This window comes from Pyrus communis, chromosome 17 (assembly GCF_041283825.1).
Source record: "Pyrus communis isolate YQ-2024b chromosome 17, ASM4128382v1, whole genome shotgun sequence".
NCBI classification, from domain to species: Eukaryota; Viridiplantae; Streptophyta; class Magnoliopsida; order Rosales; family Rosaceae; genus Pyrus; species Pyrus communis.
The window spans coordinates 12879062-12906465 of record NC_142581.1 but is presented as its reverse complement, the minus strand read 5'-3'; the positions used below and the strand labels follow the sequence as shown (position 1 = coordinate 12906465).

General features: G+C 37.4%; 1 protein-coding gene across 1 annotated transcript; it reads left to right on the top strand.

Annotated features, from left to right (window-relative positions):
- Positions 1–1476: 1476 nt before the first annotated feature.
- On the top strand, positions 1477–26881 carry LOC137707838 (P-loop containing nucleoside triphosphate hydrolases superfamily protein). Its single transcript, XM_088689134.1, has 23 exons — positions 1477–2332; positions 3965–5331; positions 6070–6454; positions 6567–6683; positions 6790–6869; positions 7188–7334; positions 7427–7575; positions 7666–7796; positions 7912–8034; positions 8166–8239; positions 8639–9223; positions 9350–9461; positions 9647–9784; positions 19093–19413; positions 19686–19929; positions 20058–21328; positions 21748–22150; positions 22243–23156; positions 23244–23309; positions 23390–23515; positions 24184–24428; positions 24590–25812; positions 26358–26881. The coding sequence occupies exons 2-22, from the start codon at positions 5201–5203 to the stop codon at positions 25785–25787; spliced, it is 6960 nt and encodes a 2319-aa protein (XP_088545260.1). The 5' UTR covers positions 1477–2332; positions 3965–5200; the 3' UTR covers positions 25788–25812; positions 26358–26881.
- Positions 26882–27404: the final 523 nt, after the last annotated feature.

Sequence of the window (27404 nt, the reverse complement as noted above, 5' to 3'; positions counted from 1 at the left end):
TCCCTTGGAAATCCAACGGCCTAAAAAACTAGCCGTTGGAAATCCAACGGCTCTGAGGAGGCTACGTATCCTTCACCCCGGACGACTGCAAGTGGGCCTGCACGCGGGCCCCAGCGCCTGCACAGCCTGTCGGCTACGCGCCCCGGGCACCGCGTGTGTTGCACGCGCCAGAAACAGACCGGGGAATGGGTCTGTCCATTTTGGGCTGGGCTGTTGACTGGCACGGGCTGGGTGCCAGTCAATTGCACGGGCTGGAGCAGAAAAATGTGGTGCCAGTCCATTTTCTTCACTTGGTGCCAGTCCATTGGGCATGGGCTGGAGTTGCTCTGATATGTTTTGGCTTATGAGTGTTTTCAATTCGGATTTTGAAAATTTTTTAATAAATCACCTTTTGTTTGATGCATGACATAATTTGGTTAGGATTTATATTGACACGTCATTAGCTCTTTTAAATTATTACTCTCCTAATCATTTAAACCTAGTACTTCGGACATGGGCCTCAACCTTAAAACCTGAACTCAAATTTGGAATTGGTTGGGATGTTTAGGTTCAGGTTTCAAAACCCACAGTTCAAGTTTGGAATGAGAACTCGGAGGGTTTAGAGGGTCGTGTTCATATTAGTATCTTTTGTCTGCATTTAGGTTTTGTTTGGTAGTTCGTACAACATACCCGATAGGATTAATAATGAAAATCTACTTATTTGATGCCATTTTGTACTAAATTATCGGCTGACTAATAATCTAGATCCGCTTATTTTGTGCAGTCTACACCTACTAACTAATAAACCTTTAAAGGGATTGAGAAATGAATTATTTCTGAATCCTTTCTTCCTAATCTACTAAATCAGGAATCTGTGTTGTTGAAATTTAATTCAACGACAACAAACATGAGCCCACTTTAAAAATTATAATAACTTCAGCCGTTGTATCAATTTTCAATGGCACGAATTCTTTGATTTAGTGGATTAGAAAGAAAGGATCAGAAGAGGCTTCGTCTCTCTCCTCGTTCTTCTTACTCCAGACCGACCAGCAAGGCCATAATTGGCTAATCAAGAAGGCCAAGGCCGCATAGCCAGCTCGACAAGCTTCCCTCATGGAACCCAAATTCGATTCTAACCACCGCGTCGGTTCTGGCCATGAAAACCCAGAACCCGGCCACGACCGGCATCCACTGCTTCGCAAGGATGTGTTGTAAAACCAGAAAATAGATTAAGTGTTTTCTGTAGAATGAGTGAAAGGGATGCGATAATAATTCTGCAATCGTTTCCAATACCCAATTTTGGAATCCTTCCAATTCTGCAACCCTTCCAAGATCAGCGCCTCTCTCTACAATCCTTCCAAGATCCAAGGTCTATGCGGGGACTGGAGGCGAAGTCAGTTCGTGCTTGGATGATGGGTATTTTGGATTGAACAAATTTTTGTTGTGGTGATTATGGCTGGCATTGGGTAGCTCACGGGTTTTGTGATTTGTTTTGGGTTTTGTTCGTGCTCGGAAGTTGGAAGAAAATTAAGCAAATTGAAGCTGGAAGTATTGTTTTGTTGGTTTTGGTTCTTTTTCATTAATAATCATTTTTTCCCCCTTATTATTTTGATTTTCTCTTATCCCGTATAGTATCAATATAGTATAAAATAATACGATCATTAATCTGATATTGCACCAAGGCAGACTGAAATAATCAGTACAATTCATAATTATTTATCTTATCCGACTGAATTAATCAGTACAATCTGAGCTGCCAAACGAGGCTTTAAGGGGTTCAAGTGATCAAGTATAAGATGTCTACAATTTGAATTCGAAGCCGCATGTCTAGACTTGTGATCTTGGTAACAATCCGACTTATTTATGTGAATTACGTATTATTACACTACTAGCGTAAACTACCTATTATAATACTACCAACTTGATGTATCTTGTTCATTCTCGTTACATACATGATGCGGTACCTCTTTATTTTGAGATCTCTTTTGCTACTAAAGCAAAGTAAAAATAAAACTTTCTAAATCCCGTCCATAAACATTGGGTTTCTTTCAATACGTTAACAGAATTACAAAGAAAACTTGGAGGGCAACCGCTAATGTACGAGACGAAACATCAACATAGCATGTCAAGAGATCAAAATACCCGCCAAAACTTCTGCCTCGAAATTAGCCTTGATGAAAATATACTCCTCGAGATTAGCTTGATGAAAACATATTGGACAAATAACCCTTGGTTTATTAGGCCATATCCACAAATTTAAAATAATCCATGTCAAAGTGTGCAAAGTCCTTATCGAGCAAGAGGGCTATTTCGTAACCAGCAAGAGGCTATGTCTTAGTTGGCATTTGAAAGGGTGACTACTTGAGTACTGCTAGCCCATCGAGCTACATTTAGCCTTCTGGACAGCACTTTTGTAAATAAAAATATAAATTATTAGTATATAACCACGCATTGCTAGATATGGGACAAATATAGACAGGACTGCACGTTAATGAAAATACACTTTAGCCCTTCCATACGGGAGATGACCACACCTTTTATAGGGAAAATATTTAAAAATTACACTACATTTAAATGAAAAAATTTAAAATTACTAAGGAATTTTAAAATGATGGGATTTTATTTTTTAGAATTTGTGAATTTTCTTGTTTGGTTAATCTAAAAGAACAATCAAATTGAAAACGAAATTTGTTATTTTTAAGCTCTCAACTATAGAAATTAGGAAATGACACCAATTTACATAGAATTTAAACTTGGGCATTGAAGGTCCCAAATTCCAAGTTTTTTTTATTTCATGCGGAAATTTGAAATTTCTATGTTTATGAAACCAAACCAGAGAATTGATGCGTGTTAATTTATAAATTCTGACTTTTATCTAAATTTTAAGTTTATTTTTCTCATTTAAACATAATGTTACTCTCTCGTGTAAAGAGTTATTCATTTTGACACCTAAATCATATTACAAATGTAAAAAATTATTCGTTTTGTAATTTTAACTAATGTGATTTGCGATTAAAAAGAGGACTCCTACGAAACCCAAAAGACAACATAAATCCAGACTTTCTGGGTGAGATTCCGATGTCCAGACCCATCACCCACGTTATGAGATACTTGCATGGATGATTTGGGACCGTCTAAAACGACACAAGTGGACAAAGTATGAGAGTTGAAAGCCAATGGAGTTTTCAAAGCTACGAACGTAATGCTGTCATCCAAAAGTTTACACTCGTTCTACTGACTACCATTACTTCGTTTGGCTTGAAAAACGAGCTTGTTAAAAGACGGTGGTGCAACTTCTAATCTGCTATATTTCATTCAGAGCGATTGATTGGAATAGGACTAAAATTATTATTTGACGCTAGCCTTGATTTTATAATTTAGCTGATTATTTCAATCGAATAAGATAAATAGTCATCGAATAGTATTTACTAAATTAATCAGATATTTGATGTAATATCAGACTAATAACTGAATTATTTATGTTTTTACTATTGTCCTTATCTAGAAACCCACACACTTTTCGAATCCATCTTCAAAATAAAAAGCTAATAAAAAAAGCCTCAAAATCAGAACAAAACCTAATTTAAAAAAAAAAAAATTGCCCAGATAAAATCTTTCCTAATTTTCAAATTCCATCATCGATTTCCAGGCAAGGTTCTAAAATCCAGTTGAAAAAAACCCAGACCCAGATCACAAAAAACAGCAGCAAAAAGATAACCCAAATTGCACTTAATTTCAAACACCCAAATGACTAAATTTCTCAAATATCACCAACTCATGATTAAAAACTGAAACCCCATACAATACTGAAAACCCCAAATTGAATTCAAATGTTGTGAGACGAGAGAGAAGCTCTCTTTGTGCTGTGGTCGGTGCGAGACAGCGAGACGGTTGGTGCAATTGGTCTTTCTCTCTTTATGGGCGTCTCCAATTATCAGACGGAGAGCAAAGATGGCGGGGAGAATAGAGACGGCGAGAGAAGGAGACATGGAGAATGGCGAGGGCAAGAGAGAGAGCTGAGTTTGCGCAAGACAGAGGAAAGAGAATCCGAGTAAATAATACATGTGTTTTGGACGGTTTTACTAAGCATGTCTATACAATATAAAATATGTATGCTGGTTAAATTAATTCGGTACTTATTTAATACGAGAACATTAAATGACCGGATTAGTATTATTAGTCTTATCTGGTCTCTTTGACAAACCATGCTTAAACTTAGCTTGATCTGAAAGGTTAATTAACAATTAAACAAGCTCTTATATGGGCTTATTTTAGGTCATTAAAAATAAGAGGCCTAGTTAGATCTAACCCAACCAAAGCTAATTTCTACAACTAGTCCAATTTAAGTCAATTTTATGTATCAACAAGTGTGCTCTTAACGAGTCGATTTTTCCCACAATTGTACACAAGCATGCCAATTTCTTGTTTGGCCATGTTTTTCAAGCAAAATTCCAATTTCATTGGATTAGTGATACTCATTTCCAATGAGTGGAAGGATGTTGATGTTCAAGGGCTTATCTCACGCAGATTCAGAAAGACAAGCCAACAAGTCAACGGTCCACTACTATTAATGGATATTGTCACCCAATGTATATCTTACTGCTTACACGACACACATGTGTAAGAGTTTTATAAAAAAATGTGTTGCCTAACTTGTATCTAATAACTTTTGTTGTGCTTTTAACCAAAGCACTCTCAACAACGAAAAAAAAAAAATTCATAAACAAAAGTGATTTGAAAATCAAGGAAAAATTAATGAAAATGGTTTGAAAATTTTGAGTTTTAACGATAAAGACAAAATAAAGAGTAAAATGAATAGTAACAAGATTGAATTTTTAAGATAAAAATGTAATTTTTCGTTAAAATAAATACTACCGAAAGTTTTTCGTTAAAATTATCTTAGAATCAAACATTCTTGGACGTACCCCCTAAAGTCCAGTAGTTGATCAGCCCACGAAGCCCAATTACCCCAAAGGGGAGATGGCGGTAAAATGCGTCCGGACATCGAACTTGCCCTTTCCAAGTTTTAATCACATTTAAATGACCCGTATACCCCTCCCCGGCGTCCAAATTCCAATCCCTATTTATTCTCCTTTTTCCCTCTCTCCCTCTCTCTCTCTCTCTACCATCTGAGTTTCTCAGACTCGTGCTCTCCCTCCATGGTCTCTCTCTCTACAGAAAACCCTAGTTAATTGTAATTCAAGAAATTCGAACAGGATCAATGGAGAAGAAACTATCATCGAGAAGAGAGCTGTTGGACCGCTGGAGAGTCATTGAGGAGGAAGCGGACGAAGACGACGATCGCATTGACCCCTCCAAACGGCACCGTCTCCACCACAACAAAGAACAATGGTGCCCCCCCTCTCTCACTTAGATTTTAGTTTAGTTCCGTTTATCATTGTTTTCAAAAAGCGTAATCTTTTGAAATGGGAAACAGTTATCATTATTGATTTTATTTACATTCTAGCTGGTTTTTGTTAGTAATCTTGTTCGGGTTTGGTGGTATAAGTAAATTGAAGAAGTTGAGTTAGGAGCGGAAATGTTGAATTCGATTAGCAGCGTAGGAAATGGAAGCATGTGGGAGATGGAAAGTGTGATTTTTAGTGAGTGGAGGTAAGAAATGGAAGAAATAGAGAACTTTAGTTTATTACTATTACACTAAGACTACAAGCATCGACATTGTTGTTTAACCGATTGTGATCCTTAGCGGAGTTGTAAGAAACAAACTACATTATTAGGATGTTTGTTTCTGTCTATGGTTCACATTAACTTCTTCATGGATTTGTCTGATCGAGGAACTCTTACGTGGAGAAGCAGTTTTTCAGTTCAACCTTCTTTCTTAACTGTTACCCCTTTAAAGTAAATAAATTTTAAACATAGACTTATTTACGAGATATTTTGAGCTACCGATTCATCTCTCACTTTCTTTCTCTTTGCTGCGCAAGATTGAATTCAAGAACCACGTGAACCTGAGAATGCGAGCATGCATGCTCCAAGTTTATTTGATGGTTTGCTATTCGTAATGAGTTGACAGGCTCTATATGTATTTGTTTATTTTTAACATTTAGGATTTATTTGGCATTGTTTCAGGTTTGCAGATGCATTTAGTTTCTTGATCTGTTTGCCAAAAGAAAATCATATTTGGTGTGGGTCGTGGGACTTAATGGGGCCTCTTCTGGAGACATTTTATAACTACTTCAAAGATGACAATGCTGATTCTCCTCTTAGACAACTATGGAGGAGAATCTCTGAGGAAATGCGGCAGTGCATCCAGTGCATTTCCCAGCACTATCAAGCCCAAGAGATGTATATCATGGAGTATGAGACAAGTTCTATTGGTCCCCTCTTGGATGTTTTGCGAAGTCTCGATGAGGAAAGAGTGACACAGCACTTGATAGAGATAAATACTAAATTAGCCCGAAAAGAATATGATGCTGCCCGTGATAATGCAGAAGTCATTAGTGTCATGTATGAGGTATGTCAGTGTTCTCTTATGGACTTATTTTGTATGATACGGTTAGCATAGTATAACTTATTCAGAATGGAATTGACATTGATTTGATTGTTTTTTGTTAATTGGTTCACAGGTTCTAATGTTCCCTGTATTATTGGATGATGAGTCCTTATTCACTGAGTTTGAAAGATTCATTGAAGCAGTTGACAGCATGCATGAACTGGCTCTGGCTGGACAGCAACAGTTTCCGGTATTTTGTTGATAGATTTATTTCTAGATGTTTGTTAATTAGCTTTCATTTTACTTAAATAAGCGTAATTCTTCTTTCCTTATAGAGTGAATCTGTTTTCTGTTAGGGTGTTTATGCATTATTTTTCTTCAAGAGAAGAGTGCGCTCTGTTGGTCATCGTCTAGCTGGTTCTATGGGAAAACTGAGGTACTGTTTCTTGAGTTTCAATATTCATCATTCAGATGATTATATCAACAAGTCAGTTTTGTTTTTGGGTTCTTTGCACTATGGTGGATAAAGGAGGAGGTGGCAGGTGTTTAAACATTCTACATTGTAATGTTTGAATGTGTAAGTGGTTGCTGCCTCCCAAGTTCCCAACCCACCCCCAAATCACACTTTTGGTTGGCACTGTCATTGGTATGCAGTACTAGACTATGTACATTTTGGAAATGCTTTATGTTTCAACTTTAATTGTAATTCTTTCTTTTGCATTTTGTTTTCATTTTTTATTCTCTTCATGCATAGGAGAGCAACAGATTTGGAACCCTTGCAGCCTATACTTAAGAAATTCATCGGCTTCTTGGAGACTGAAGTGTTACCGTCAACTTTGAAAACTTCAAGGCCCAGAGTGCAGTTGGATCGTACATCCATATGGGTTGGAATAAAATCTCTGTAGGAACATCTGGATAAACCTGTTTATTACTGACCATTATTTTTCTTTTTCCATTTTTCTTGCTAATGATTCTTTTGTGTGTTTTATTAAGGCTTGGGTTTTTGGAACCTCCAGCTTTTGAAGAAGGGATATTAGAGCGCTATCCTATTTTTCTTGATATTGTACTCAACCATATTAGTGGCGATTCATCGGAATTCTCTCATGCAGTTTCTTGCTTGAGAATACTCTTTGAAATGCTTGGTACATACCTATTTTATATTTTCAATCAAATGTTGGGATTCTGTTTACAACGCTCAGAGTTTTTTCTTTATCATTGTGGCTTGGCTTAAGGTTGTAAGCTTTGGTTGAGATCAACACTGTCTCCAAGTGTGATGCGGAATACTCTGATAGGGCAGTGTTTTCATACTCGAAGCGAGAAAAGCCATAAGGATATTTTTGATCTTCTTCAGCCTTTTCTGCAGGCATGTCCAAGATATTCCACAACTTTTAGTGACAGTTATGTAGTCTATTTTTTACATGCTAGTAGGAGTGATTCTGACTTTACTCATCTGATAAGTGCAAGTCCAATTTATGCAGTCTCTTGAAGCTTTGCAAGATGGGGAACATGAAAAACAGCGCAGGCATTTTCTCTATTTTCTCCTCATTCAGGTGCCTGCGAGCAGTAACTTCAGTGGCTTAACGAGGCAAAAGGCTTGTCAGGTTCTTATTTCTTTCTGGAGATTGTTTCTCTTTTACAGGCTTTCTCTAGTGTATCCTGTCATTGCTACAATAAGACACTTCTATTTTTTCTGGATTGTGCTTACTTTATTTATTGCAAAATTGTATTTCAGATAGCACTCCTTATTATACATCGAGGCTACACGATGAACCCGCCTTGTCCTCCTTCTGAATGCGCACATATGTGGTATGCAATTTATCTGTCATGGATTTGACATTCTGTGGAGGCCTTTCTTGATTATGAATAAATTAATAGACAAAACAAATGACAAAACCATTTATGCTTTCACTTTTCAGTTTCAAATGTGTATTTTCTGTCTTTCGTTTTTGCCAACATATTATTCAAAATTATTGGAGGGAAAGGAGGAGACTTTAAAATGAATCTATGTTTCTCCTGGGTTGAGTGTTGCAAGGAATTATAGTTTCATCATCATATTCCCTTCCTAATGGCTTATAAAGCGAATGTAAAAGAATGGTTAGCGATTTCTGCATATGGGTGGTAAATCACGTATTTGTTTTTGTTTGTGTTGGTCAATGGTTCTGCACAATATTGCTGTTGCCTCATTAATCTGTTTGTATTTGTCAGGGGCCCTTCTCTTGTGTCATCGTTAAAGGATTCTTCACTTCACAATTCTCTAAGGCAACCTGCCTTTGATCTGATACAAACTATCATGGTGTCTGATGCTGCTGTGTTAGTAAGCACAGTGCTAAATACCCACCTAAACCTTTGTTCTGAAAGAAGCATGTCTTATGAGTTGAATGATGAAGATGATGAGGGGCTTCCATTTGCTGAGAATACAAAAGAGCAGGATAATAGCTCATGGAGTGAATTTAGCATACAAAGTAAAATTGCATCCCGGGAATTTAGAGAGTGGATGTGCATTCCAATGTTATGGATTGATGTCCTTGCTGACATCAATCCATCAGTTCTTCCTATATCATTTTCCAAGGCTGTTTTGTGGGCACGATCTCGTTTTCCTATGGTAGAACCAGTGACTGGTGCAGAAACGGCCCTTCCAGTCAGAACCTGGCTTTCATCATCTTCTGCAGAAATATCTTCAACCTTTGGGTGGAAGGTTCCTACTGGTTCTGACGATGGTGGAGATGTAGTGTCAAAGAATGCAATAAAAGCCTCGACAATGCCTCTTCCTCTAATACGAACATTCAACAGGTTTTTTTTCATTAAATGCTGTTATATTTTTGTTGGTTTCTGTGCTGTAGCTTTGATGTTGTGCGTGCTTTGTTCCTGGTTGATTTGGTCCTAATAATAACATGGTGGTGTGTAACCGTGTTACAGGTTAACAACACATTTTCTGGTTCATGTGGGGCAGGGGGAACTTCGTAAGCATTGGACGTGGGAGCCAAGGATGGGTGAAAGCTTGTTCCTCTCACTTATAGATCCCAATGATGTAAATACTTGATTTGAACAATTATTTGAACATTTAGGCTGAAAGAAAAAAAAAAAAAGTTTGTAACTCAGATGCCACTTCATTTTATCTCGTAATGTTATCATTCAATCATACTTACAAAAATGTTTACATCTTGTATGGTATCTTTATTCATTTTGTATGACACAAATTTATATGTGATGCAGGATGTAAGGAAATTTGGCAAGTCAATCCTGGAACAGGTTTCCAATACACAGGGTCTTGCTTGTAGTTTGACATTCCTATGTTCTTATAGGTCTTCATTGTCTGCTGTCTTTTTGGGCTTGAGACATGCTGTGAAACTGGTAATACTTTTGTTTCATTGAATTTCCTGAAAGTTGAAACTACTGATGTATAGTACCAGCATGTAGTTTACCTATCTGTGTTTCATGTAGTATATAACTAAGTACATCTGTACATGCTCAATTTATTTGAGCTCTAAAAGTTTGTTCAAGTCTCTCTCTCTCTCTCTCTCTCTCTCTCTCTCTCTCTCTGAGCCGTAGTGTATTAAATGGACACCTTTTTAGTGGGTAAAAGAGTCTAAATGTTGTGATCCATGTTGGGATAAACATTCATGTTTCCTCTAATTGGAATGTGAAGGCATATGGTTCCTTTTACTTACGTCAGGAAACCAGTCACAGATAGACCCTATGTTTAATGGGTAGTGATAGGAGCATATTCATGCGACTTAAATGGCTTGTTCTCGTGCATTTACGTTATGTTTCTTTAGTTATTTTAGTACTTTAAGCTATTTTCGTGTGTTTGTAGGTCCAAAGGGCTAAAGGAGCAAAAAGATGCATTTTGGAGACTTTTGGAGCACTTTTGGGCTAAGGACGGATAGCTTATGCTTGAAGCCAAAGTGTTGGACGAAATTGAAGACCTAATTGGAGCCAAAGTGTTGGAACCTTATTCTTTTTAGTTTTAGGACATTTAAACCTTTCCTAATCCCAATCATGCCATGCATAACACACATCCATTCTAACACATTGTCATTGCACATGCATTTCCTTCATTAGTTAACCCACATGCACTTATCACTTATCATCACCACTTAACCACTTATCATATCACTTATCACTTATCACTTAACATATCATCCACCTACTTCACCTACAACATCCACCTACTTCACCTACAACATCCACTTCACCTACAACATCCACCTACTTCACCTACAACATCCACCTACTTCACCTACAACATCCACTTCACCTACAACATCCACCTACTTCACCTACAACATCCACCTACTTCACCTACAAATGACATAGCCATATGTTCCCTCCACTACTCCTATAAATACCCTTGCATTCATTCATTCATGGACATCTCATTTTCATACACAACACACCACAAACACATCCCTTTCTCTCTTAGCCTTGAGTCTCCCTTAGAATCCAAAAACCATCTTTCCATTTCCATCACTCCTCACTCCATTCCACACTTCCATTCCCCCAAACCAACTATCCTTAGACCTTATGCTACAATAAAGAGGAAGAGAAGAGGGCCTAAACGTTCATACAATTCAAGTTTGAGTTGTTGGAATGTTTAGGTGTTTCTTTGATTTCAATGTTTAATTTTAATTCTCTTTGTTTTGTATGAGGAACTAAACCCCCCCTTAGCTAGGGGGTGATTCGAAATATATGTTTATGCTTGCATTTTGATTTGATTACTTCTAATTGCATTTCATAAGTTGTTGATTCAATTTGTTTAACCGTTTGATTGATAACTTATTTATGTATGTTTATTAAGAATGCGCGCTTAATTTTCATGCATGAATATGACGCTAGAATATAAGTGATTTTCACCTAATCGTTATGTACTTATATTCACAAGTAGTGGAGGTTGCTTATAAACAATCGCGTTAAATGAATTCTTGGCACGAGTTTCATGCTCATCATAGTAACGAATGCCTCGTCAACACTTATAGTTTTCATAATGCTTAATGATCTTTGATTGTATCTTTATTGTGCTGTTCACGTAAAGGACTTTTGGAGAATGTTGTGAATTGCGTTGCGCTAACCCATCCAATTCATTAACTTAAGGAAAACTTGACGGTTAATTTAAGCGGACCTAATTAACTTGGAGTGTTGAGAATTAATGATTTATTGAAATGCAATTGGAAATCGTTTTATTATGCAAGTATAACATGTATGGAGATGAACCCCTTAGCTAGCATTCATCCATTCAATTCCATCACATTCATATTTACATTCTGTCTAGTTTATTAACTTGTTTCGTTATTTCAATTTTCGTAAAACCTAAACCCCCCTTTACTTTCTTGTTCTTTAATGCTTAGAATCTGTTTAGTTTATGTTTTAAAGTATTTTTGAATTCTTTGAGTCTAGTTTAGTGTTTTATATTGTGTTTTTATGTTTTTGAGTCAAATTCAAGTGATTAACAATCCCTCCTAATCCCCGGTCCAGAACGATCCCTACTTATACATATACTATAATTTGACGAAAAGAGGGTTTAATTTGTGTGCGTATAAATCACGCATCAAATTTTGGCGCCGTTGCCGGGGATTAGAAAATTTGCTAATCCCTTGGATTGTTTGTTTCTGTATTGTCTTTTAGATTTAGTTTTTTTTTTTTTTTTTTTATATTTGTGTTTTGTTTGTTAAGAACAAGATGGCACTTGATAATGCTTCTCTTTTGTCACAACTCATGGAAAGGTCCCAAATGCAAAGAGTTGATATATTTAATCTTCAATCAAGGAATAACGTGTTTTCCAATACTTACAATTCGGATTGGAGTGATCATTCAAACTCTATGTGGTGGGAACCTCAAAATGCTCAACAAGGAGGATATTGGCAGCCACCACAACCTCATATTCAATATGCCCAACCAAATTTAAGTTCGTCAATAAATTATAACCAAAAGCTTGATGAATTAATTTGTTTGGTGCAGGGCTTACAAAATCAAGACAATGAGGCTCAACAAGAAGGATATTGGCAGCCGTATGAGGAGTTCTATTCAACACCTATGCAGCCACCACAACCTGCCCAAAGTAATGTAGGTAATTCAAATGATAATGATACGATTTTTCAATTACTTACTACTCTGGAAAAGCAAATTGGGCAGATAGCGGAGTTCGAAGGACAATTTTGCGACCAAGGCGAACTCCCTAGTTCAACCATTGCAAATCATAAGGGAGAATTTGAAACTGCCAAGGAAATCATGTTGAGAAGTGACAAGGAGGTTGGAACGGACCCTCAACCATCAAAATCAAATCACAAGGAAGAGGAATACACCCAACCCACGGAAAGGGTGGAAACACCTTTGCCGGAGGCTCCTATTGCTCCTATGCCATCTAATACAGGTATGGTTGTTCCAAATTTCATTATTTTTAACCCTATTCCTTGCAGATTCATGACTTCCAAGGAAGAAGAAGGTGAAAAAGACATCTTGGAAGCCCTTCCAAAGGTGACAAGTAGGGAATGTCATGAATCCATCAAAGAGGACGTTCTTGAAACCACAAAATCCAAAGAAGTTAAATTTGATGACATTGGACAAGTAATAACCATCACTTGCAATCTGGCCAAGTCCAATATCCCTGAAACTTTCAAAGGAGTGGTATTTGTCATTGAGTTCTTGTCGGACAAAACAAGTAAGTATTTTTTTCCAAATTCCATTAGATTTTATACTAACTTGCTATTTTTTTTGAATCAGGCACCTACACTAGAATTCAAACCAATGCCGGTTCACTTCAATTATCACCTTCCATTCAAGGACCAATTCCATGCCGTTTGATTTTATTTATGTTAAAAAAAAAAAAAAAAAAAAAAAAAAAAAAAAGAAAAAGAAAAAAAAAGAAAGATACTAAACATGGAGAAAGGTGGAGCTTCACAAAGGTTGTTTGCGTGAGGTCCCACTACGAGGCGCAGAAGCGGAAGGCGCAGAAGTGGGAGGCATAGAAGCGGGAGGCATCGAAGCGGAAGGCATCGGAGCGGGAGGCATCGGAGCTAGAGCATTCCAAGCCTCAATACTTGGCCAAGCGCTGGATGACCCAGGAAAAAGGTGCCTCTGGAGATAAGACGCAAGCCTTTGACGGTCACTGTGAATTCGACCCTCAGATTCTTGCAGCTCATCAAGCTTCCTCTTCATCCCCGACGAATAGTTATTTGCAAGCACATGCAAACTTCTATTCTCGTACTTAAGCTGCTGGATCTCTTGCTTAAGTCTTTCCACCTCTGCCATCAACGATTCCACCTGACGGGAGCGGGCAAGCAGGCGTAGGCCCATGTTGGACACAGAGCTCGCACACTGAACACTAAGTGCGAGGGACTCTTGAACGGCCAACTCATCGGACCGTCCTGACAGCAGCCTACTATCTTTTGGAGTGAGGAGGTTTTTAGCTACTATTGTAGCTGTTGTGGCGTCCTGCATCACAGAGTCTTCACCTGAAAGAGGACCGTTAGAAGATAAAAAAGAAGGGCGCCATACATTACCTTGACGGGGCGCAACCGGATCGCTGCTGAGACTCAAATCTAAGCTAAGGTTCGATGAGTTTGCCATTTTTTTCAAAAGTGTTCAAAGAGAAGGGGTGGATGGAGTTAAAAATTTCACAAAGGGCTGGAGTCGAGTTTCAGGAATGGGAAATCTTCAGAGTGTGTTTGTTGTGGTGATCGATAGCTCAATAAAAAAAGCCAAGGCGACGCGTCCACCGATTCAAAAAGCCGGAATTTCCGGCGTAATTTTGGCGACGCTTTCTCTGCTTTTCAGATGACGCGTGCAGCTTTGTCAAAAGATTTCTTCTTTTCAGACAACACGTGGAGGCCATCACCGCAACTACATATCTTTAGCCGACAAGCGCAAAGTTCGGCGACGCTTTCTCTGCTTTTCAGAAGACGCGTGCAACTTTGTCAAAAGGAGTCGCATCTGCACTACCACGTGTCGTTCAGAAAGCGAAGGGGCGTCGTTCAGAAATCGAAGGGGCGTCGTTCAGAAATCGAAGGGGCGCCTGCTCAGAAATCGAAGAGGCGAATTCAAAGATCGAAGAGGCGCCACTATTTCAAAAAGCCGGAGTTGCGGGATCAAAACGTTTGTCGACAAAGGTAAAAAGTACCACCACTTGCTATTATCTCTATATATGTCGACCTTCATCTTTTATGGCAGGGCAAACCTGAAGAAAATGCCCAACTCTCCCTCACCTCTGAGGGCGCACTCCCAGCAAAACCTTTCGAAATACTCAATTCTTTCTTCTTCCCCAAAGATGATACCAGATGCCTGGAGTACATATGACCCAGGAGGAAGCAGCACAACAAATACATGTGCTGATTCATTCACCGCTTCTTCAAAAGCAAAGGTATCTCATATCATCAAGGTCAAAAGCAAAAGTATCTCATATCATGCTCTTTCCCTGTCTTTTTCTTTTTCCTTGTTCTTACTCGCATGGCAAAGTAAAAGAAGCAATCAGCCGGCACTTGGAGTCAGTCTTCCGATCTGGAGCCAACTGCCTGGGATCTATTCCTGATTGCTTACCTAGCGTTGCTCTCGAGTAGTCATCTTCAACGGTTGATACACTTCCGGAGAAGGGACCACTTCTGCAAAGGGGAGCGAGTAAGGCAAGTGAAAATGATACATTGAAGCATGTGGAGACAAACATAGGCTGAGTTATCCTCCAACCCTTTTCAATACGAATTGGAAAGATTGAACAAAGAAACAGACCAAAAGGGTATGCTCAGACCTTCGGGGGAGACCAAAAGAACCATCCTGCTGCCCAGTTCAAGAAGTAGCACAAAGGAAAATCAATGATGGGCGGAAACCAGTTCGAGAGTAAGCCTGTGGAATCATCAAGATCAAGCCTCAATGCAATCAACAAAGAGAAGAGGGAATTTACACTCCATAACCAGATTTGCGTCCCTAAACTCTTCTCTTTGTTAATTACATTCTGCCATGTTTAGTATGTTTAGTTGTTGTTTGTGTGTTTACTTATGTTTTGTGTGAATCTATGCTTAAAACATTGAGGACAATGTTTGATTTAAGTGTGGGGGGGTAACTAATGTTGTTAATGCAAATTCGTGGGATTTTATCACCCATAACTTCAAATGTTGTTCCTTGCTGTTTTAAGGTGTTTTTAAGTTGTTTTAGAGTGTTTTAGTATGTTTTGTTTTTATAACTCCGAAAAGCACATAAAAATTTGAAAAATTGTTTTGAAAAGCCTAAAAAGAGTGTTTTGAGTCGTTTTTGTGAGTTTGTGTCTTAGGGTACCTTCCAACACAATGATAAGGATTTGGTTTGTAATTGCATGACTGTTAAAAAGAGTTATAAACATAGAGAAAAGTTTGATTTACTCTTGGTTTATGCTTAGTTATGGTTATAATGTATGACTTCACATGCAATCATAAAAGAAAAATTCGTTTTTGTAACATGCTTGAAGGAAGGAACTCAAACAAACGCTACAACCCTGTGAGACTCGAGCCATTACCTTCTTTGGAGAGTTATTTTCTGTGATTCTTTGTTTTCTAAAGTTGTTGAATGATCTCATTATTCCTTGCTTGGTTGCTACTTAGAATGCAATTGTATCATGATAGAACTAAATGCTAGAACTTATATCCGTTTCATTCAAAGCATGATATTGAGTTGCATAACATATATCAAGATGAAGTTGTGTAGTTGCCACCATAGCCAAATAGCCTTACTTCCCATATTTCGTATATATTGTAAGTCTTAACACCGTTGAGCCTCGTTTAACCTATTTTCTTTGCTAACCATATCACCCCTTACCTAGCCTAGATTAGGACCATCCGTACCCTTGTTCTTAAAAGATAGTGAGCATGACTTAAATGAATTCCTTTTGAGTACATTTTGCAAGAAAATGAGTGTGGGGGAGTAAAAGTTTGTTCTTAAGTTTGTATGTTTTGAGAGTCAAAAGAAAAGAAAAAAAAAAAAAATTGTGAAAAACATATGAAAAAGAAAAACAGAAAAGAAGAGAAAAGAAAGAAAAAAAAAAAAAAAAAAGAGCTTGTTCCCCCTTGTTGTTCAAAAGTTGAGTTTTCATTCAAAAGTGAATTCTACGTTAATTCAAATGCTTTGCTCGCTATTTCTTTAAGAACCTTTGTTTTCCATATACCTTCTTTGTTAGCCAAATACCTTTAGCCCCGTTACACCCCTTTGACTTCTATCTTGATCGTTATGTGTTCAATAATGTGGAGTTTGAAATTGATATGAGCTTATGGAATCACTGGTTCTCATTCTAAGTAGTAGCATTCCATTCATGAGATCATATTCATGTCATTATCGTAAATCCAGAAAATGCTTTCCTTGTTATAACATATGTGAGTGTTCGTCTACATGTTTACATCAATCTTCTCACATATAACTAGTGTAGGGTGTGTAGTCAGAAAATCTGTGTGAAAAACGAGTGCATATCTTGTAAGGATTTGAGCAATTTCTCTAAGGCATGTTACTACATTCGAAATGTGTTTTAAATGCTTAATTGTGAACTAGTATGTGGTGACTATGATTAAGAATGTACTTAAGTGTAATGATGGCAAAAATCTGTGGGAATGATGATTTTTAACTTGTCATGTGCTTTGGAAATCCCTAAGACGGTTGTTGGAAGGTTTAGGTTGTGTTTTACTTGTTTTGTTTCGTTTGGTTTTGTTTTGTTTTTCTTTCTGTTTTGCTCGAGGACTAGCAAAAGATAAGTGTGGGGGTATTTGATAGGAGCATATTCATGCGACTTAAATGGCTTGTTCTCGTGCATTTACGTTATGTTTCTTTAGTTATTTTAGTACTTTAAGCTATTTTCGTGTGTTTGTAGGTCCAAAGGGCTAAAGGAGCAAAAAGATGCATTTTGGAGACTTTTGGAGCACTTTTGGGCTAAGGACGGATAGCTTATGCTTGAAGCCAAAGTGTTGGACGAAATTGAAGACCTAATTGGAGCCAAAGTGTTGGAACCTTATTCTTTTTAGTTTTAGGACATTTAAACCTTTCCTAATCCCAATCATGCCATGCATAACACACATCCATTCTAACACATTGTCATTGCACATGCATTTCCTTCATTAGTTAACCCACATGCACTTATCACTTATCATCACCACTTAACCACTTATCATATCACTTATCACTTATCACTTAACATATCATCCACCTACTTCACCTACAACATCCACCTACTTCACCTACAACATCCACTTCACCTACAACATCCACCTACTTCACCTACAACATCCACCTACTTCACCTACAACATCCACTTCACCTACAACATCCACCTACTTCACCTACAACATCCACCTACTTCACCTACAAATGACATAGCCATATGTTCCCTCCACTACTCCTATAAATACCCTTGCATTCATTCATTCATGGACATCTCATTTTCATACACAACACACCACAAACACATCCCTTTCTCTCTTAGCCTTGAGTCTCCCTTAGAATCCAAAAACCATCTTTCCATTTCCATCACTCCTCACTCCATTCCACACTTCCATTCCCCCAAACCAACTATCCTTAGACCTTATGCTACAATAAAGAGGAAGAGAAGAGGGCCTAAACGTTCATACAATTCAAGTTTGAGTTGTTGGAATGTTTAGGTGTTTCTTTGATTTCAATGTTTAATTTTAATTCTCTTTGTTTTGTATGAGGAACTAAACCCCCCCTTAGCTAGGGGGTGATTCGAAATATATGTTTATGCTTGCATTTTGATTTGATTACTTCTAATTGCATTTCATAAGTTGTTGATTCAATTTGTTTAACCGTTTGATTGATAACTTATTTATGTATGTTTATTAAGAATGCGCGCTTAATTTTCATGCATGAATATGACGCTAGAATATAAGTGATTTTCACCTAATCGTTATGTACTTATATTCACAAGTAGTGGAGGTTGCTTATAAACAATCGCGTTAAATGAATTCTTGGCACGAGTTTCATGCTCATCATAGTAACGAATGCCTCGTCAACACTTATAGTTTTCATAATGCTTAATGATCTTTGATTGTATCTTTATTGTGCTGTTCACGTAAAGGACTTTTGGAGAATGTTGTGAATTGCGTTGCGCTAACCCATCCAATTCATTAACTTAAGGAAAACTTGACGGTTAATTTAAGCGGACCTAATTAACTTGGAGTGTTGAGAATTAATGATTTATTGAAATGCAATTGGAAATCGTTTTATTATGCAAGTATAACATGTATGGAGATGAACCCCTTAGCTAGCATTCATCCATTCAATTCCATCACATTCATATTTACATTCTGTCTAGTTTATTAACTTGTTTCGTTATTTCAATTTTCGTAAAACCTAAACCCCCCTTTACTTTCTTGTTCTTTAATGCTTAGAATCTGTTTAGTTTATGTTTTAAAGTATTTTTGAATTCTTTGAGTCTAGTTTAGTGTTTTATATTGTGTTTTTATGTTTTTGAGTCAAATTCAAGTGATTAACAATCCCTCCTAATCCCCGGTCCAGAACGATCCCTACTTATACATATACTATAATTTGACGAAAAGAGGGTTTAATTTGTGTGCGTATAAATCACGCATCAGGTAGAACATAAGTTCTGAAACTCTGGTTATGATGTCGTCTTACGGTGATAGATTTTCCTATTTTCCTTACTGTAATACTCTTTTTGAACTACAGTTCATTCCAATTTTCAGGTCCAACTGGATATTGTTTTATTAAAGTTTCAGACTCTGCATCATTTTTTCTTTGTTCTGCGGAGACTACTTATTGATGGGGATTCACGTGCTGCGGATATTCCAGAATCTGACCACTTAAATATGGCAAAATTCTCTTCCCAAGGTGGATTTCTCAGGCAGCCAGTCTTTGATTCATCCCCTCCCAACAATGGGCATTCACCAAATGTTGACCTAAATTTACTGAAAAGATTTTATAACTTGATATCGGAAACTGCATGGCCTTCCATCTGCAGGTGCTTATTAGAAGGAAAAGCATTTATTGATAACAGTATTAATCAGGTAGTGTTTCTAATTGTAAATAATAATGTACTTTGGTAATCTCATATTGAAGACAACTTATTTGTATTTACTTATGGGTAGTAGTAGCATTTGTTTCCCTTTGGGTAGGTGGTGGGGTAACTTATCAAATGAAGTAAAGTATGTATATTTGTGTTTGTCTGATACTAAAGAAAAGAAGGAAAATTGAACATCAGTTTCTTTGGCTTGGTTCGATTAAGCTGGAATCTTCTTATATTTTTATTAAATTTTTTATTTTATTTTATTTTTTTCAGATGACTTGTGTACGCATACTTGAGATCCTCCCATGTGTATTTGAAAGAATATACTCTGGCGTACGGGAAAACACATGTGACTTCTCATGGCTACATGATTTTATGGATTGGGGAAAGTCATCACTTAAAACTGTGGTTGTATACTGGCAACGAACAATCACATCCTTGTTAAAGCTGCTGAAAGGGTCATATAACAGTGCTATTGCATCGACAATCAGCACCATTGAAAATCTCATGTCATGTGGTGAGCTTTCCATACTGAAATAGATTGATGCAAACCATCTTGCAATACTCCATTTCTTCTGTTGAAGCAGTGACCATTTTTCAGCACTGAAAGTAACATTTTCTTTATGTTTTTTTGCCTTCTACTAGATTGCGTTTCCATGGATGAATTGATGGAACAAGTGTCATGCCTTTCTGTTTCTCTATCTAAGGAAGCCTCTTCTAGTATTGGAAAGACCGACCTCTGTTCAAATGCCTTGTTTCCTGAAGGCTTATCTTTTGAGAAGTATTCAGCTCCTTATGTGCAACCCTTGTCCATCAAGGATCCAGATGTCCAAATCTTGCACTCACCATCGGTGGATAATAGAAAGCATAGAGATGACATGATTGTCCTTTCTGATGAGGAAACTAAAGCTGTTTCACCAGATGAAGTAATTTTGTCTGATACTAAGGTGAGTCGGTGTATGGCGGATGACAAGACAATTGCTCCTAATGATGACAAAAGCACTTCGTATACCGAATCTGTGAAGAAGGTTTCTGGTGTTTATACATCCAAGTTTTATTTGAAGGCCTTTGAGAAAAGAGATGCTACAGATAGTGCTCACTTGGCTGTTCAGAAACGGGAGATTGATAGATCTATAGGAAAACTGCCATCTGTTTCCTCCCTGAAATCAAAAGACGAAGATAATAGCAGGAAAGCATTAACATCTGATAGCAATATAGCTGATTCTGAAAAATTCCAGAATAGAACTAGTACTAGTAACTCATATGATAGTACGGTTAGTTCCAAAAAGTTGAATCAAGCTCCCAACGCTTCATTGAAAGAGATAGTAAGTGATGCCAAAGACAATTCCTTGGAGTCTTCTCTCAATTCGGCCAAGCATCAGCAGTCACCTTTGGAAAAAATTAGCATTGCTGCTCCTAAACGACAACTCATTCAGCTTAAATCACCTTTGCAGAACAGGCCTGGCCATTTACAAAGGCTGGAAGCTCGAGTGAAAAGGTTCAAGCCGCCAAAGCTTGATGACTGGTATAGACCTATCTTAGAATTAGATTACTTTTCACTGGTGGGGGTAGCATCTGGAAGTGAAAATGATAACCAAAAACGTGCAAAATTAAAGGAGGTTCCTGTGCAGTTCCAATCACCTGAACAGTATGTTGAAATTTTTTGTCCATTGGTTTTGGAGGAGTTTAAAGCACAGTTACATAGTTCTTTTATAGAAATGTCTTCATGGGAAGAGATATATTTTGGAACTTTATCAGTGCTTTCAGTTGAAAGAATTGATGATTTTCATCATGTTCGCTTTGCTCACGATGACAATGATTCTACAATGTCAAGCAACTTTTCAGAAAATGACCTAGTATTACTAACAAAAGAGCCCCCCCAAAAATCTTCTCATGATGTTCATGTGCTTGGGAAGGTACTCTTTCATATTATTCATGCAGCTAGTTAGTATTTTATTTGTTGTGATTTACCTGTCTTTGTCTCCAGTTGACTCAGAACTTTGATAAGTGATGATCAGGATGTTGTGTAGTTTGTTGATGAAAATTGACATCTTGCTAAAAATAGTAAGAACGAAAAAGATTAGCGAAACCTGACTTCTAAATTTTAATCACTTATGGTTGCACAGAAGTATTATTAAACTTTTATTCTGCACATTCTTATAAGGGTGCTATTAGGCTAGATTCATGTCCATACCATTGAATTTTTTGTTTATATATTGTAGAAGATGAACTGTGTAAGCAAGTTTAGGCTGCATGTATATGCACTTTATTATATCATTCACGAGACCAGGTTTCTTTTAAGTTCTTTTATGCTAAAATAATGTGTGCTTCTCAGGTGGAGAGGCGTGAGTGGGACAATAAAAGAAGGTTAAGTATACTACTCATCAGGTTTTATCTGTTGAATGGTACGTCACGTTTACATCAAGCCAGAAGGAACCTCCTTGAACGCAGTAAATGGCATGCAAGTCGTATTATGAACATTACACCTCAACTTCGTGAATTTCAGGCATTATCATCACTAAAGGATATCCCTTTACTTCCAGTTATTTTGAAGCCTGCGAATGATTCTTATGATTCTAGTGAAAGCAAGGAAGTAGATCTGAGCAAACTGTCTCAACCATTGCAGCGTATACTGAAGTCATCCTTTAATGACAGTCAACTTCAAGCTATTAGTGTTGCCACTGGAACACCTAGGCGGAAGAAAGATTTTGAATTATCCCTTATTCAGGGTCCTCCAGGTTTGTGGTTTACCTGGTTAACTTTCAGATCTGAAATATTGCTTGAGTTATCATTTACTAATTGGGTTTAATTCCATATATCATATATGTAGGTACTGGTAAGACAAGAACAATTGTGGCCATTGTCAGCGCTTTGCTTGCTTCCCCTACCCATAGGACAGATCCTGACGAAAAAATTCATGATCTCAGTTTGAAGCAAATTTCAGTTCCCAAGATTAACCAGGCTGCTGCTGTTGCAAGGGCGTGGCAGGATGCAGCCTTGGCCAGACAAATAAACGAGGATGCCCAAAGGAATATGAACGCTGTAGAAAGTTGCTTGAGAGGAAGGGTGCTCATCTGTGCCCAGTCTAATGCTGCTGTTGATGAATTAGTGTCAAGGATTTCTAGCCAAGGGCTGTATGGAAGTGATGGAAAGATGTATAAGCCATATCTTGTGCGGGTTGGGAATGCAAAAACAGTTCATCCAAATTCGCTACCATTCTTCATTGATACACTTGTTGATCAACGGTTGGTGGATGAGAAGATGAAATTGACAGACACAAAGAATGATTCGAGTGTCGATTCTTCAACTACACTGCGCTCTAATCTTGAAAAGTTAGTCGATCGAATTAGATTCTATGAAGCCAAACGTGCTAACTTAAATGATCGGGATCCTGACCTTAAAAAGTCTTCTGTAGATGATAATTATAAGGGGGATGATGGGAAGGACATGTCTGATGCAGAAATATCTTTCAAGTTAAGAAAACTTTATGAGCAAAAGAAGCAAATTTATAAGGATCTTAGTATTGTTCAGCAGCAGGAGAAGAAAACTAATGAAGAAATCAGAGGACTTAAATATAAATTGCGGAAGTCTATACTAAGAGAAGCTGCAATAGTGGTAACTACATTAAGTGGCTGCGGGGGAGATCTTTATGGAGTGTGCTCTGAATCTATGTCAAGTCATAAGTTTGGCAGTCCACCTGAACATACTCTTTTTGATGCTGTTGTTATTGATGAAGCTGCTCAAGTAAAGTTTGTCAAGTTCTTAAGAATTTTATCAGTGGTTGTGTATTGTTTCTTTCCTGCCTTCTAACATTGGTCTTTGTTACAACAGGCTCTGGAACCTGCTACTCTGATTCCTCTTCAGCTTTTAAAGTCTAGGGGTACCCAATGTATCATGGTAATAATGCTTAACTTGATCACGTGTCAATATTGTTTTGTGTTGTTTGGAAGTGCTGACATTTGAAATTAATGTTAAAGGTTGGTGATCCAAAGCAGCTTCCTGCAACTGTTCTTTCAAATGTTGCCAGTAAATTTCTTTATGAGTGTAGCATGTTTGAACGTTTACAAAGGGCTGGACACCGTGTTATCATGCTGACCAAACAGGTAGATTATACAGATTATAGTATAAATCTGATGGAGTTTGTGCATCTATTTGTAATTTCTCTCACTTTTGTTGGCATTGATTGTGTTTGAGGAATGGGGAACCATTTCCCTTCAAATGAACATAATAGATCTTTATTTTGCCATCATTGGTTTATTGTTAAACTTCTGGACACTGGCTGTGCATCAAAAAGCATGAACATTAATATTTGTAATTTGCCCGTACACTTCTAGTCGGTTGTGATGTGTGTGGTCTTTGACAACTGATCCTAGTCTTTCTTGAACGTTCATATTATTGGAATTTTTTGTAATTTCCAATTTTATTTACTTGTGTCATCTTTGCAAATATTGGTTGCTTGATTGAAAAATTAAGTGGACATCCGTCTTACTGCAGAGAATGACACCCATGCCTTCTATCAAAGTAATTTTCTCAGTGTTACATAATCCCCGACTATAATAATATCTTGTTTATATTTAAACTTTTTCATTTTACATGATCCCGCATTATTGTTTGTAAACTTTATACTCACTCACTACCACCACTGCCTGCTGCTTCTGTTGCTACATGTTATTTTACTCTTGCTGCCGCTGTTTCTGGATGAGGTGGGGTATGAATATCTTTCTTGTTTAAAATGCTAAGATATTTTCTTAGACGTTACTATTGTTTGCAGTATAGGATGCACCCAGAAATATGTCTGTTTCCTTCTTTGCATTTTTATGAGAAGAAGTTGCTGAATGGCGATCATATGTCCAGCAAATCAGCATTATTTCACGAGACTGAAGGTCTTGGACCTTATGTATTTTATGATGTTATTGATGGCCGGGAGCATCGTGGTAAGAATGCCAGTGGGCTGTCCCTTTATAATGAACATGAAGCTGATGCTGCAGTTGAATTACTCAAGTTTTTCAAAAACAGGTACCAAGTTCTTTTTTTTTTTTTTTTTTTTTTTCAAAATCGGTGGTTCAAATTAAGCCGGTGGTTCAAATTTATATTTGATGTTGCCTAGGTACCCAGTCTTCTTTCAAGATTAGTTATTGATTTTTGGTTGATGCTCATATAGTGGATATGTTGCTTAGGTACCCTTCTGAATTTGTTGGTGGAAGAATTGGCATCATAACTCCATATAAGAGTCAGCTCTCGCTGTTGCGTTCTCGTTTTTCTAGTGCCTTTGGATCCTCTACCATGGATGATATGGAACTTAATACTGTTGATGGCTTCCAAGGTCGGGAGGTTGATATACTGATACTTTCCACTGTTAGAGCGGCAGAGCCAAGCTCTGCTGCACCTGGAAGCAATTCTAGCAGTATCGGATTTGTTGCTGATGTAAGACGGATGAATGTTGCCTTGACCAGAGCCAAGTTCTCACTTTGGATTTTGGGTAATGCAAGGACTTTGCAGACAAACCAAAACTGGGCTGCTCTTGTGAAAGACGCTCAAAAGAGAAATTTGGTTAAAACAGCTAAAAAGCCATACAAGGACATGTTCAAAACAGCTTCTGAGCAAAAGTCTGGTAATCGTTCATTGGAGCCACAACATGTTCAAAAGGTTAAAGATGCAAGTCTGCATGCAAGGAAATATGCAAAGGAAGCACATGAAAGAAAAACAAAACACATTGATCATGTTCGGAGTAAAAGAAGACTTGGTGCTAGTGAACCAGATGTTTCAGCAACTAAAGATGATACCAGAATTAAAATAGTGCAGGCCAGAGATGAATATGATTTACCACTGAAGGATGGCTTTTCTACTGTCACTCCAGATGCCCACGGTAAAAATTCCAAGGATGTCAAGTCCACAGAGTCAGAGGAACGTGTTACAGATAGTGAAAGTAGAGATAAAGATAGCAAAAAAAGGAACATTAATTTGGACAATACTCAAACTGGTAAGAGGAAAAACAGATTTGAAAATTCAAAAAGGGATGCAGATAACTCTGAACAAAGAACAGATGACGGTGGACCTATGAAATTGCGAGAGTCAAAAAGGGCTAAGAGATCTTTTGATGGTGACAGAAGCCAGAAAAAGCAAGTTTTACCTCCCTCAGATCAAACAAAGGATGCAAGTGATGGAGGTGGAGCTTCAAATCAAGTTGCAACTTCTTTAGATTTAATTGCAAAAAGGAAAAAACAGCGAGAAGCTGTTGATGCTATACTTTGCTCATCTCTGATTCCTTCAAAGAAGTCTGAAAAATCAATAAACCCCGTGCCTGCTAAAAGACCTCAATCGTTTTCCTCAACTGCAAGCGGTGGCATAAAACCACCCAAGTCAAGGAAAGATTGACTGGCCTGTTTTGGTGTTTTGTCAGGTATGATTTCTCTTATAGCATTAGAAAATTGGTGGTTAGCAAATTGCTCTATGAATACATATATTTTATTGGTAGCATTTTAAATCTGGTCATGGTTGTGACCCTTGTTATTTGAAAGCTTCGTAAGCCTGAGGTGGCATTCTCGGTGGAATAACAATTATATTGAAACTGAATTGTCTGCAGGAATAATAATTATGTTGTGAAATTTCATCCTGAAATTTCTCAATGACATGCTCATGTGGCATCTTCTCTCGTTATTGTGGAGTGGAAGGATGGATAGGTTGTGGGTTCGATAATCATTAGCTGCGTGATTGAAGTTACCAATATGACTTAGAAACTCATATTAGGCAATGAACTGTTGGTTATATTTGGTGCGGCATTTCTCTTTCACCCCATACTAAGCATCAGCGTTTGCACTGTATTGAACGTTCGTGTACTAGTCCTTTTAGTTCCAGTAGATATCTATTATTAGAAGTTAAGTAAGTGTTGTGAGACATCGAGATTGTTGAATGTATTTGTAATCAAACTCTTCTATATGTTTGCAGTTTTGCCCAGAATTCTCAATCTGTGAACTTTCTCGTGCAACCCAGAATATACAGCTGACTGCTTGCTTACAACGAGCCTAAGTTTTCCATTCATTTATTTGAGATTTGAAGAACGTCGTAAGCTTTTGCAGACTTCTATAGAGAATGTACAGCTGACTGCTGGCTTACAATATGCAGTATTTGGTTGCATCCCTCTACCGTCACAACGAGCAGGAGAGGAGGTCCGATTTGAAGGTGTTTCATCTGAAAATTTCTGGTATGCCATTGTAAAATAGTCTTTTGATAGGTGTGCCACAATTGGTTTAGCTGTATCCTTTCTATGGTTTTTGGAAGATCATGTGTATATATCAGTCAGTGTAAATACTAGTAATTGTGCTCTTCTTTAATTCAGAACTTTTCGTCCCATAAACCTCTTATCGACCAAAGCAATTTCATCAAGGTAGATTGTTATAGTTTATTGAAAGTCTCAGTTGTATTGCCATGGTTGTGCAAAGAAATGAATATACTTGGTTTTCTTGTGTGTATGGTGCCATTGTTTTACGATGACGAATTACCGTTTGACACATCTCTAAAACTTTTGCTTTTGCCATTTTAACGAGTTACATTTGCTTGTGTCAGACTAGATTTGCATAAAGGAAGGAATGATTTGTTCTATAGTCTCTATCCCTCAATCTTCAAATGCATTTTCACCTAATATTAGAGTAATGTTAAGTAGATTAAATTTGTAGATTAATTGCAAATTAAATGATGTATCACTAATAAGAAACATGCATGTTAATCAACACTTAATTAATAATGGGTAATGCTAGGTAGGCCAAACCAACTAATGTATCATCAATAAGAAATAAACAAGTTAATCAACACTTAGGTAATAATCTAATAATCAACAACGATGTCATTTGGTTTAAAAATTTAGTCTCTCTATCATTACTCATTAATAATCCAATCTTCAACTTTCATGTTATTTAATTTACAAAATTTTATTTACAAATTTAATCTTCTTAACATTACCCATATACTATGCATGCATCTCTACCATAAGATAAT

Coding starts and splice junctions, on each gene's coding strand:
- LOC137707838 (XM_088689134.1), top strand. CDS start 5,201: ATGGAGAAGAAACTATCATCGAGAAGAGAGCTGTTGGACCGCTGGAGA. Junction 21,329..21,747: donor ATGTTCATGTGCTTGGGAAG/GTACTCTTTCAT, acceptor TGTGCTTCTCAG/GTGGAGAGGCGTGAGTGGGA. Junction 23,157..23,243: donor TTATTGATGAAGCTGCTCAA/GTAAAGTTTGTC, acceptor TTGTTACAACAG/GCTCTGGAACCTGCTACTCT.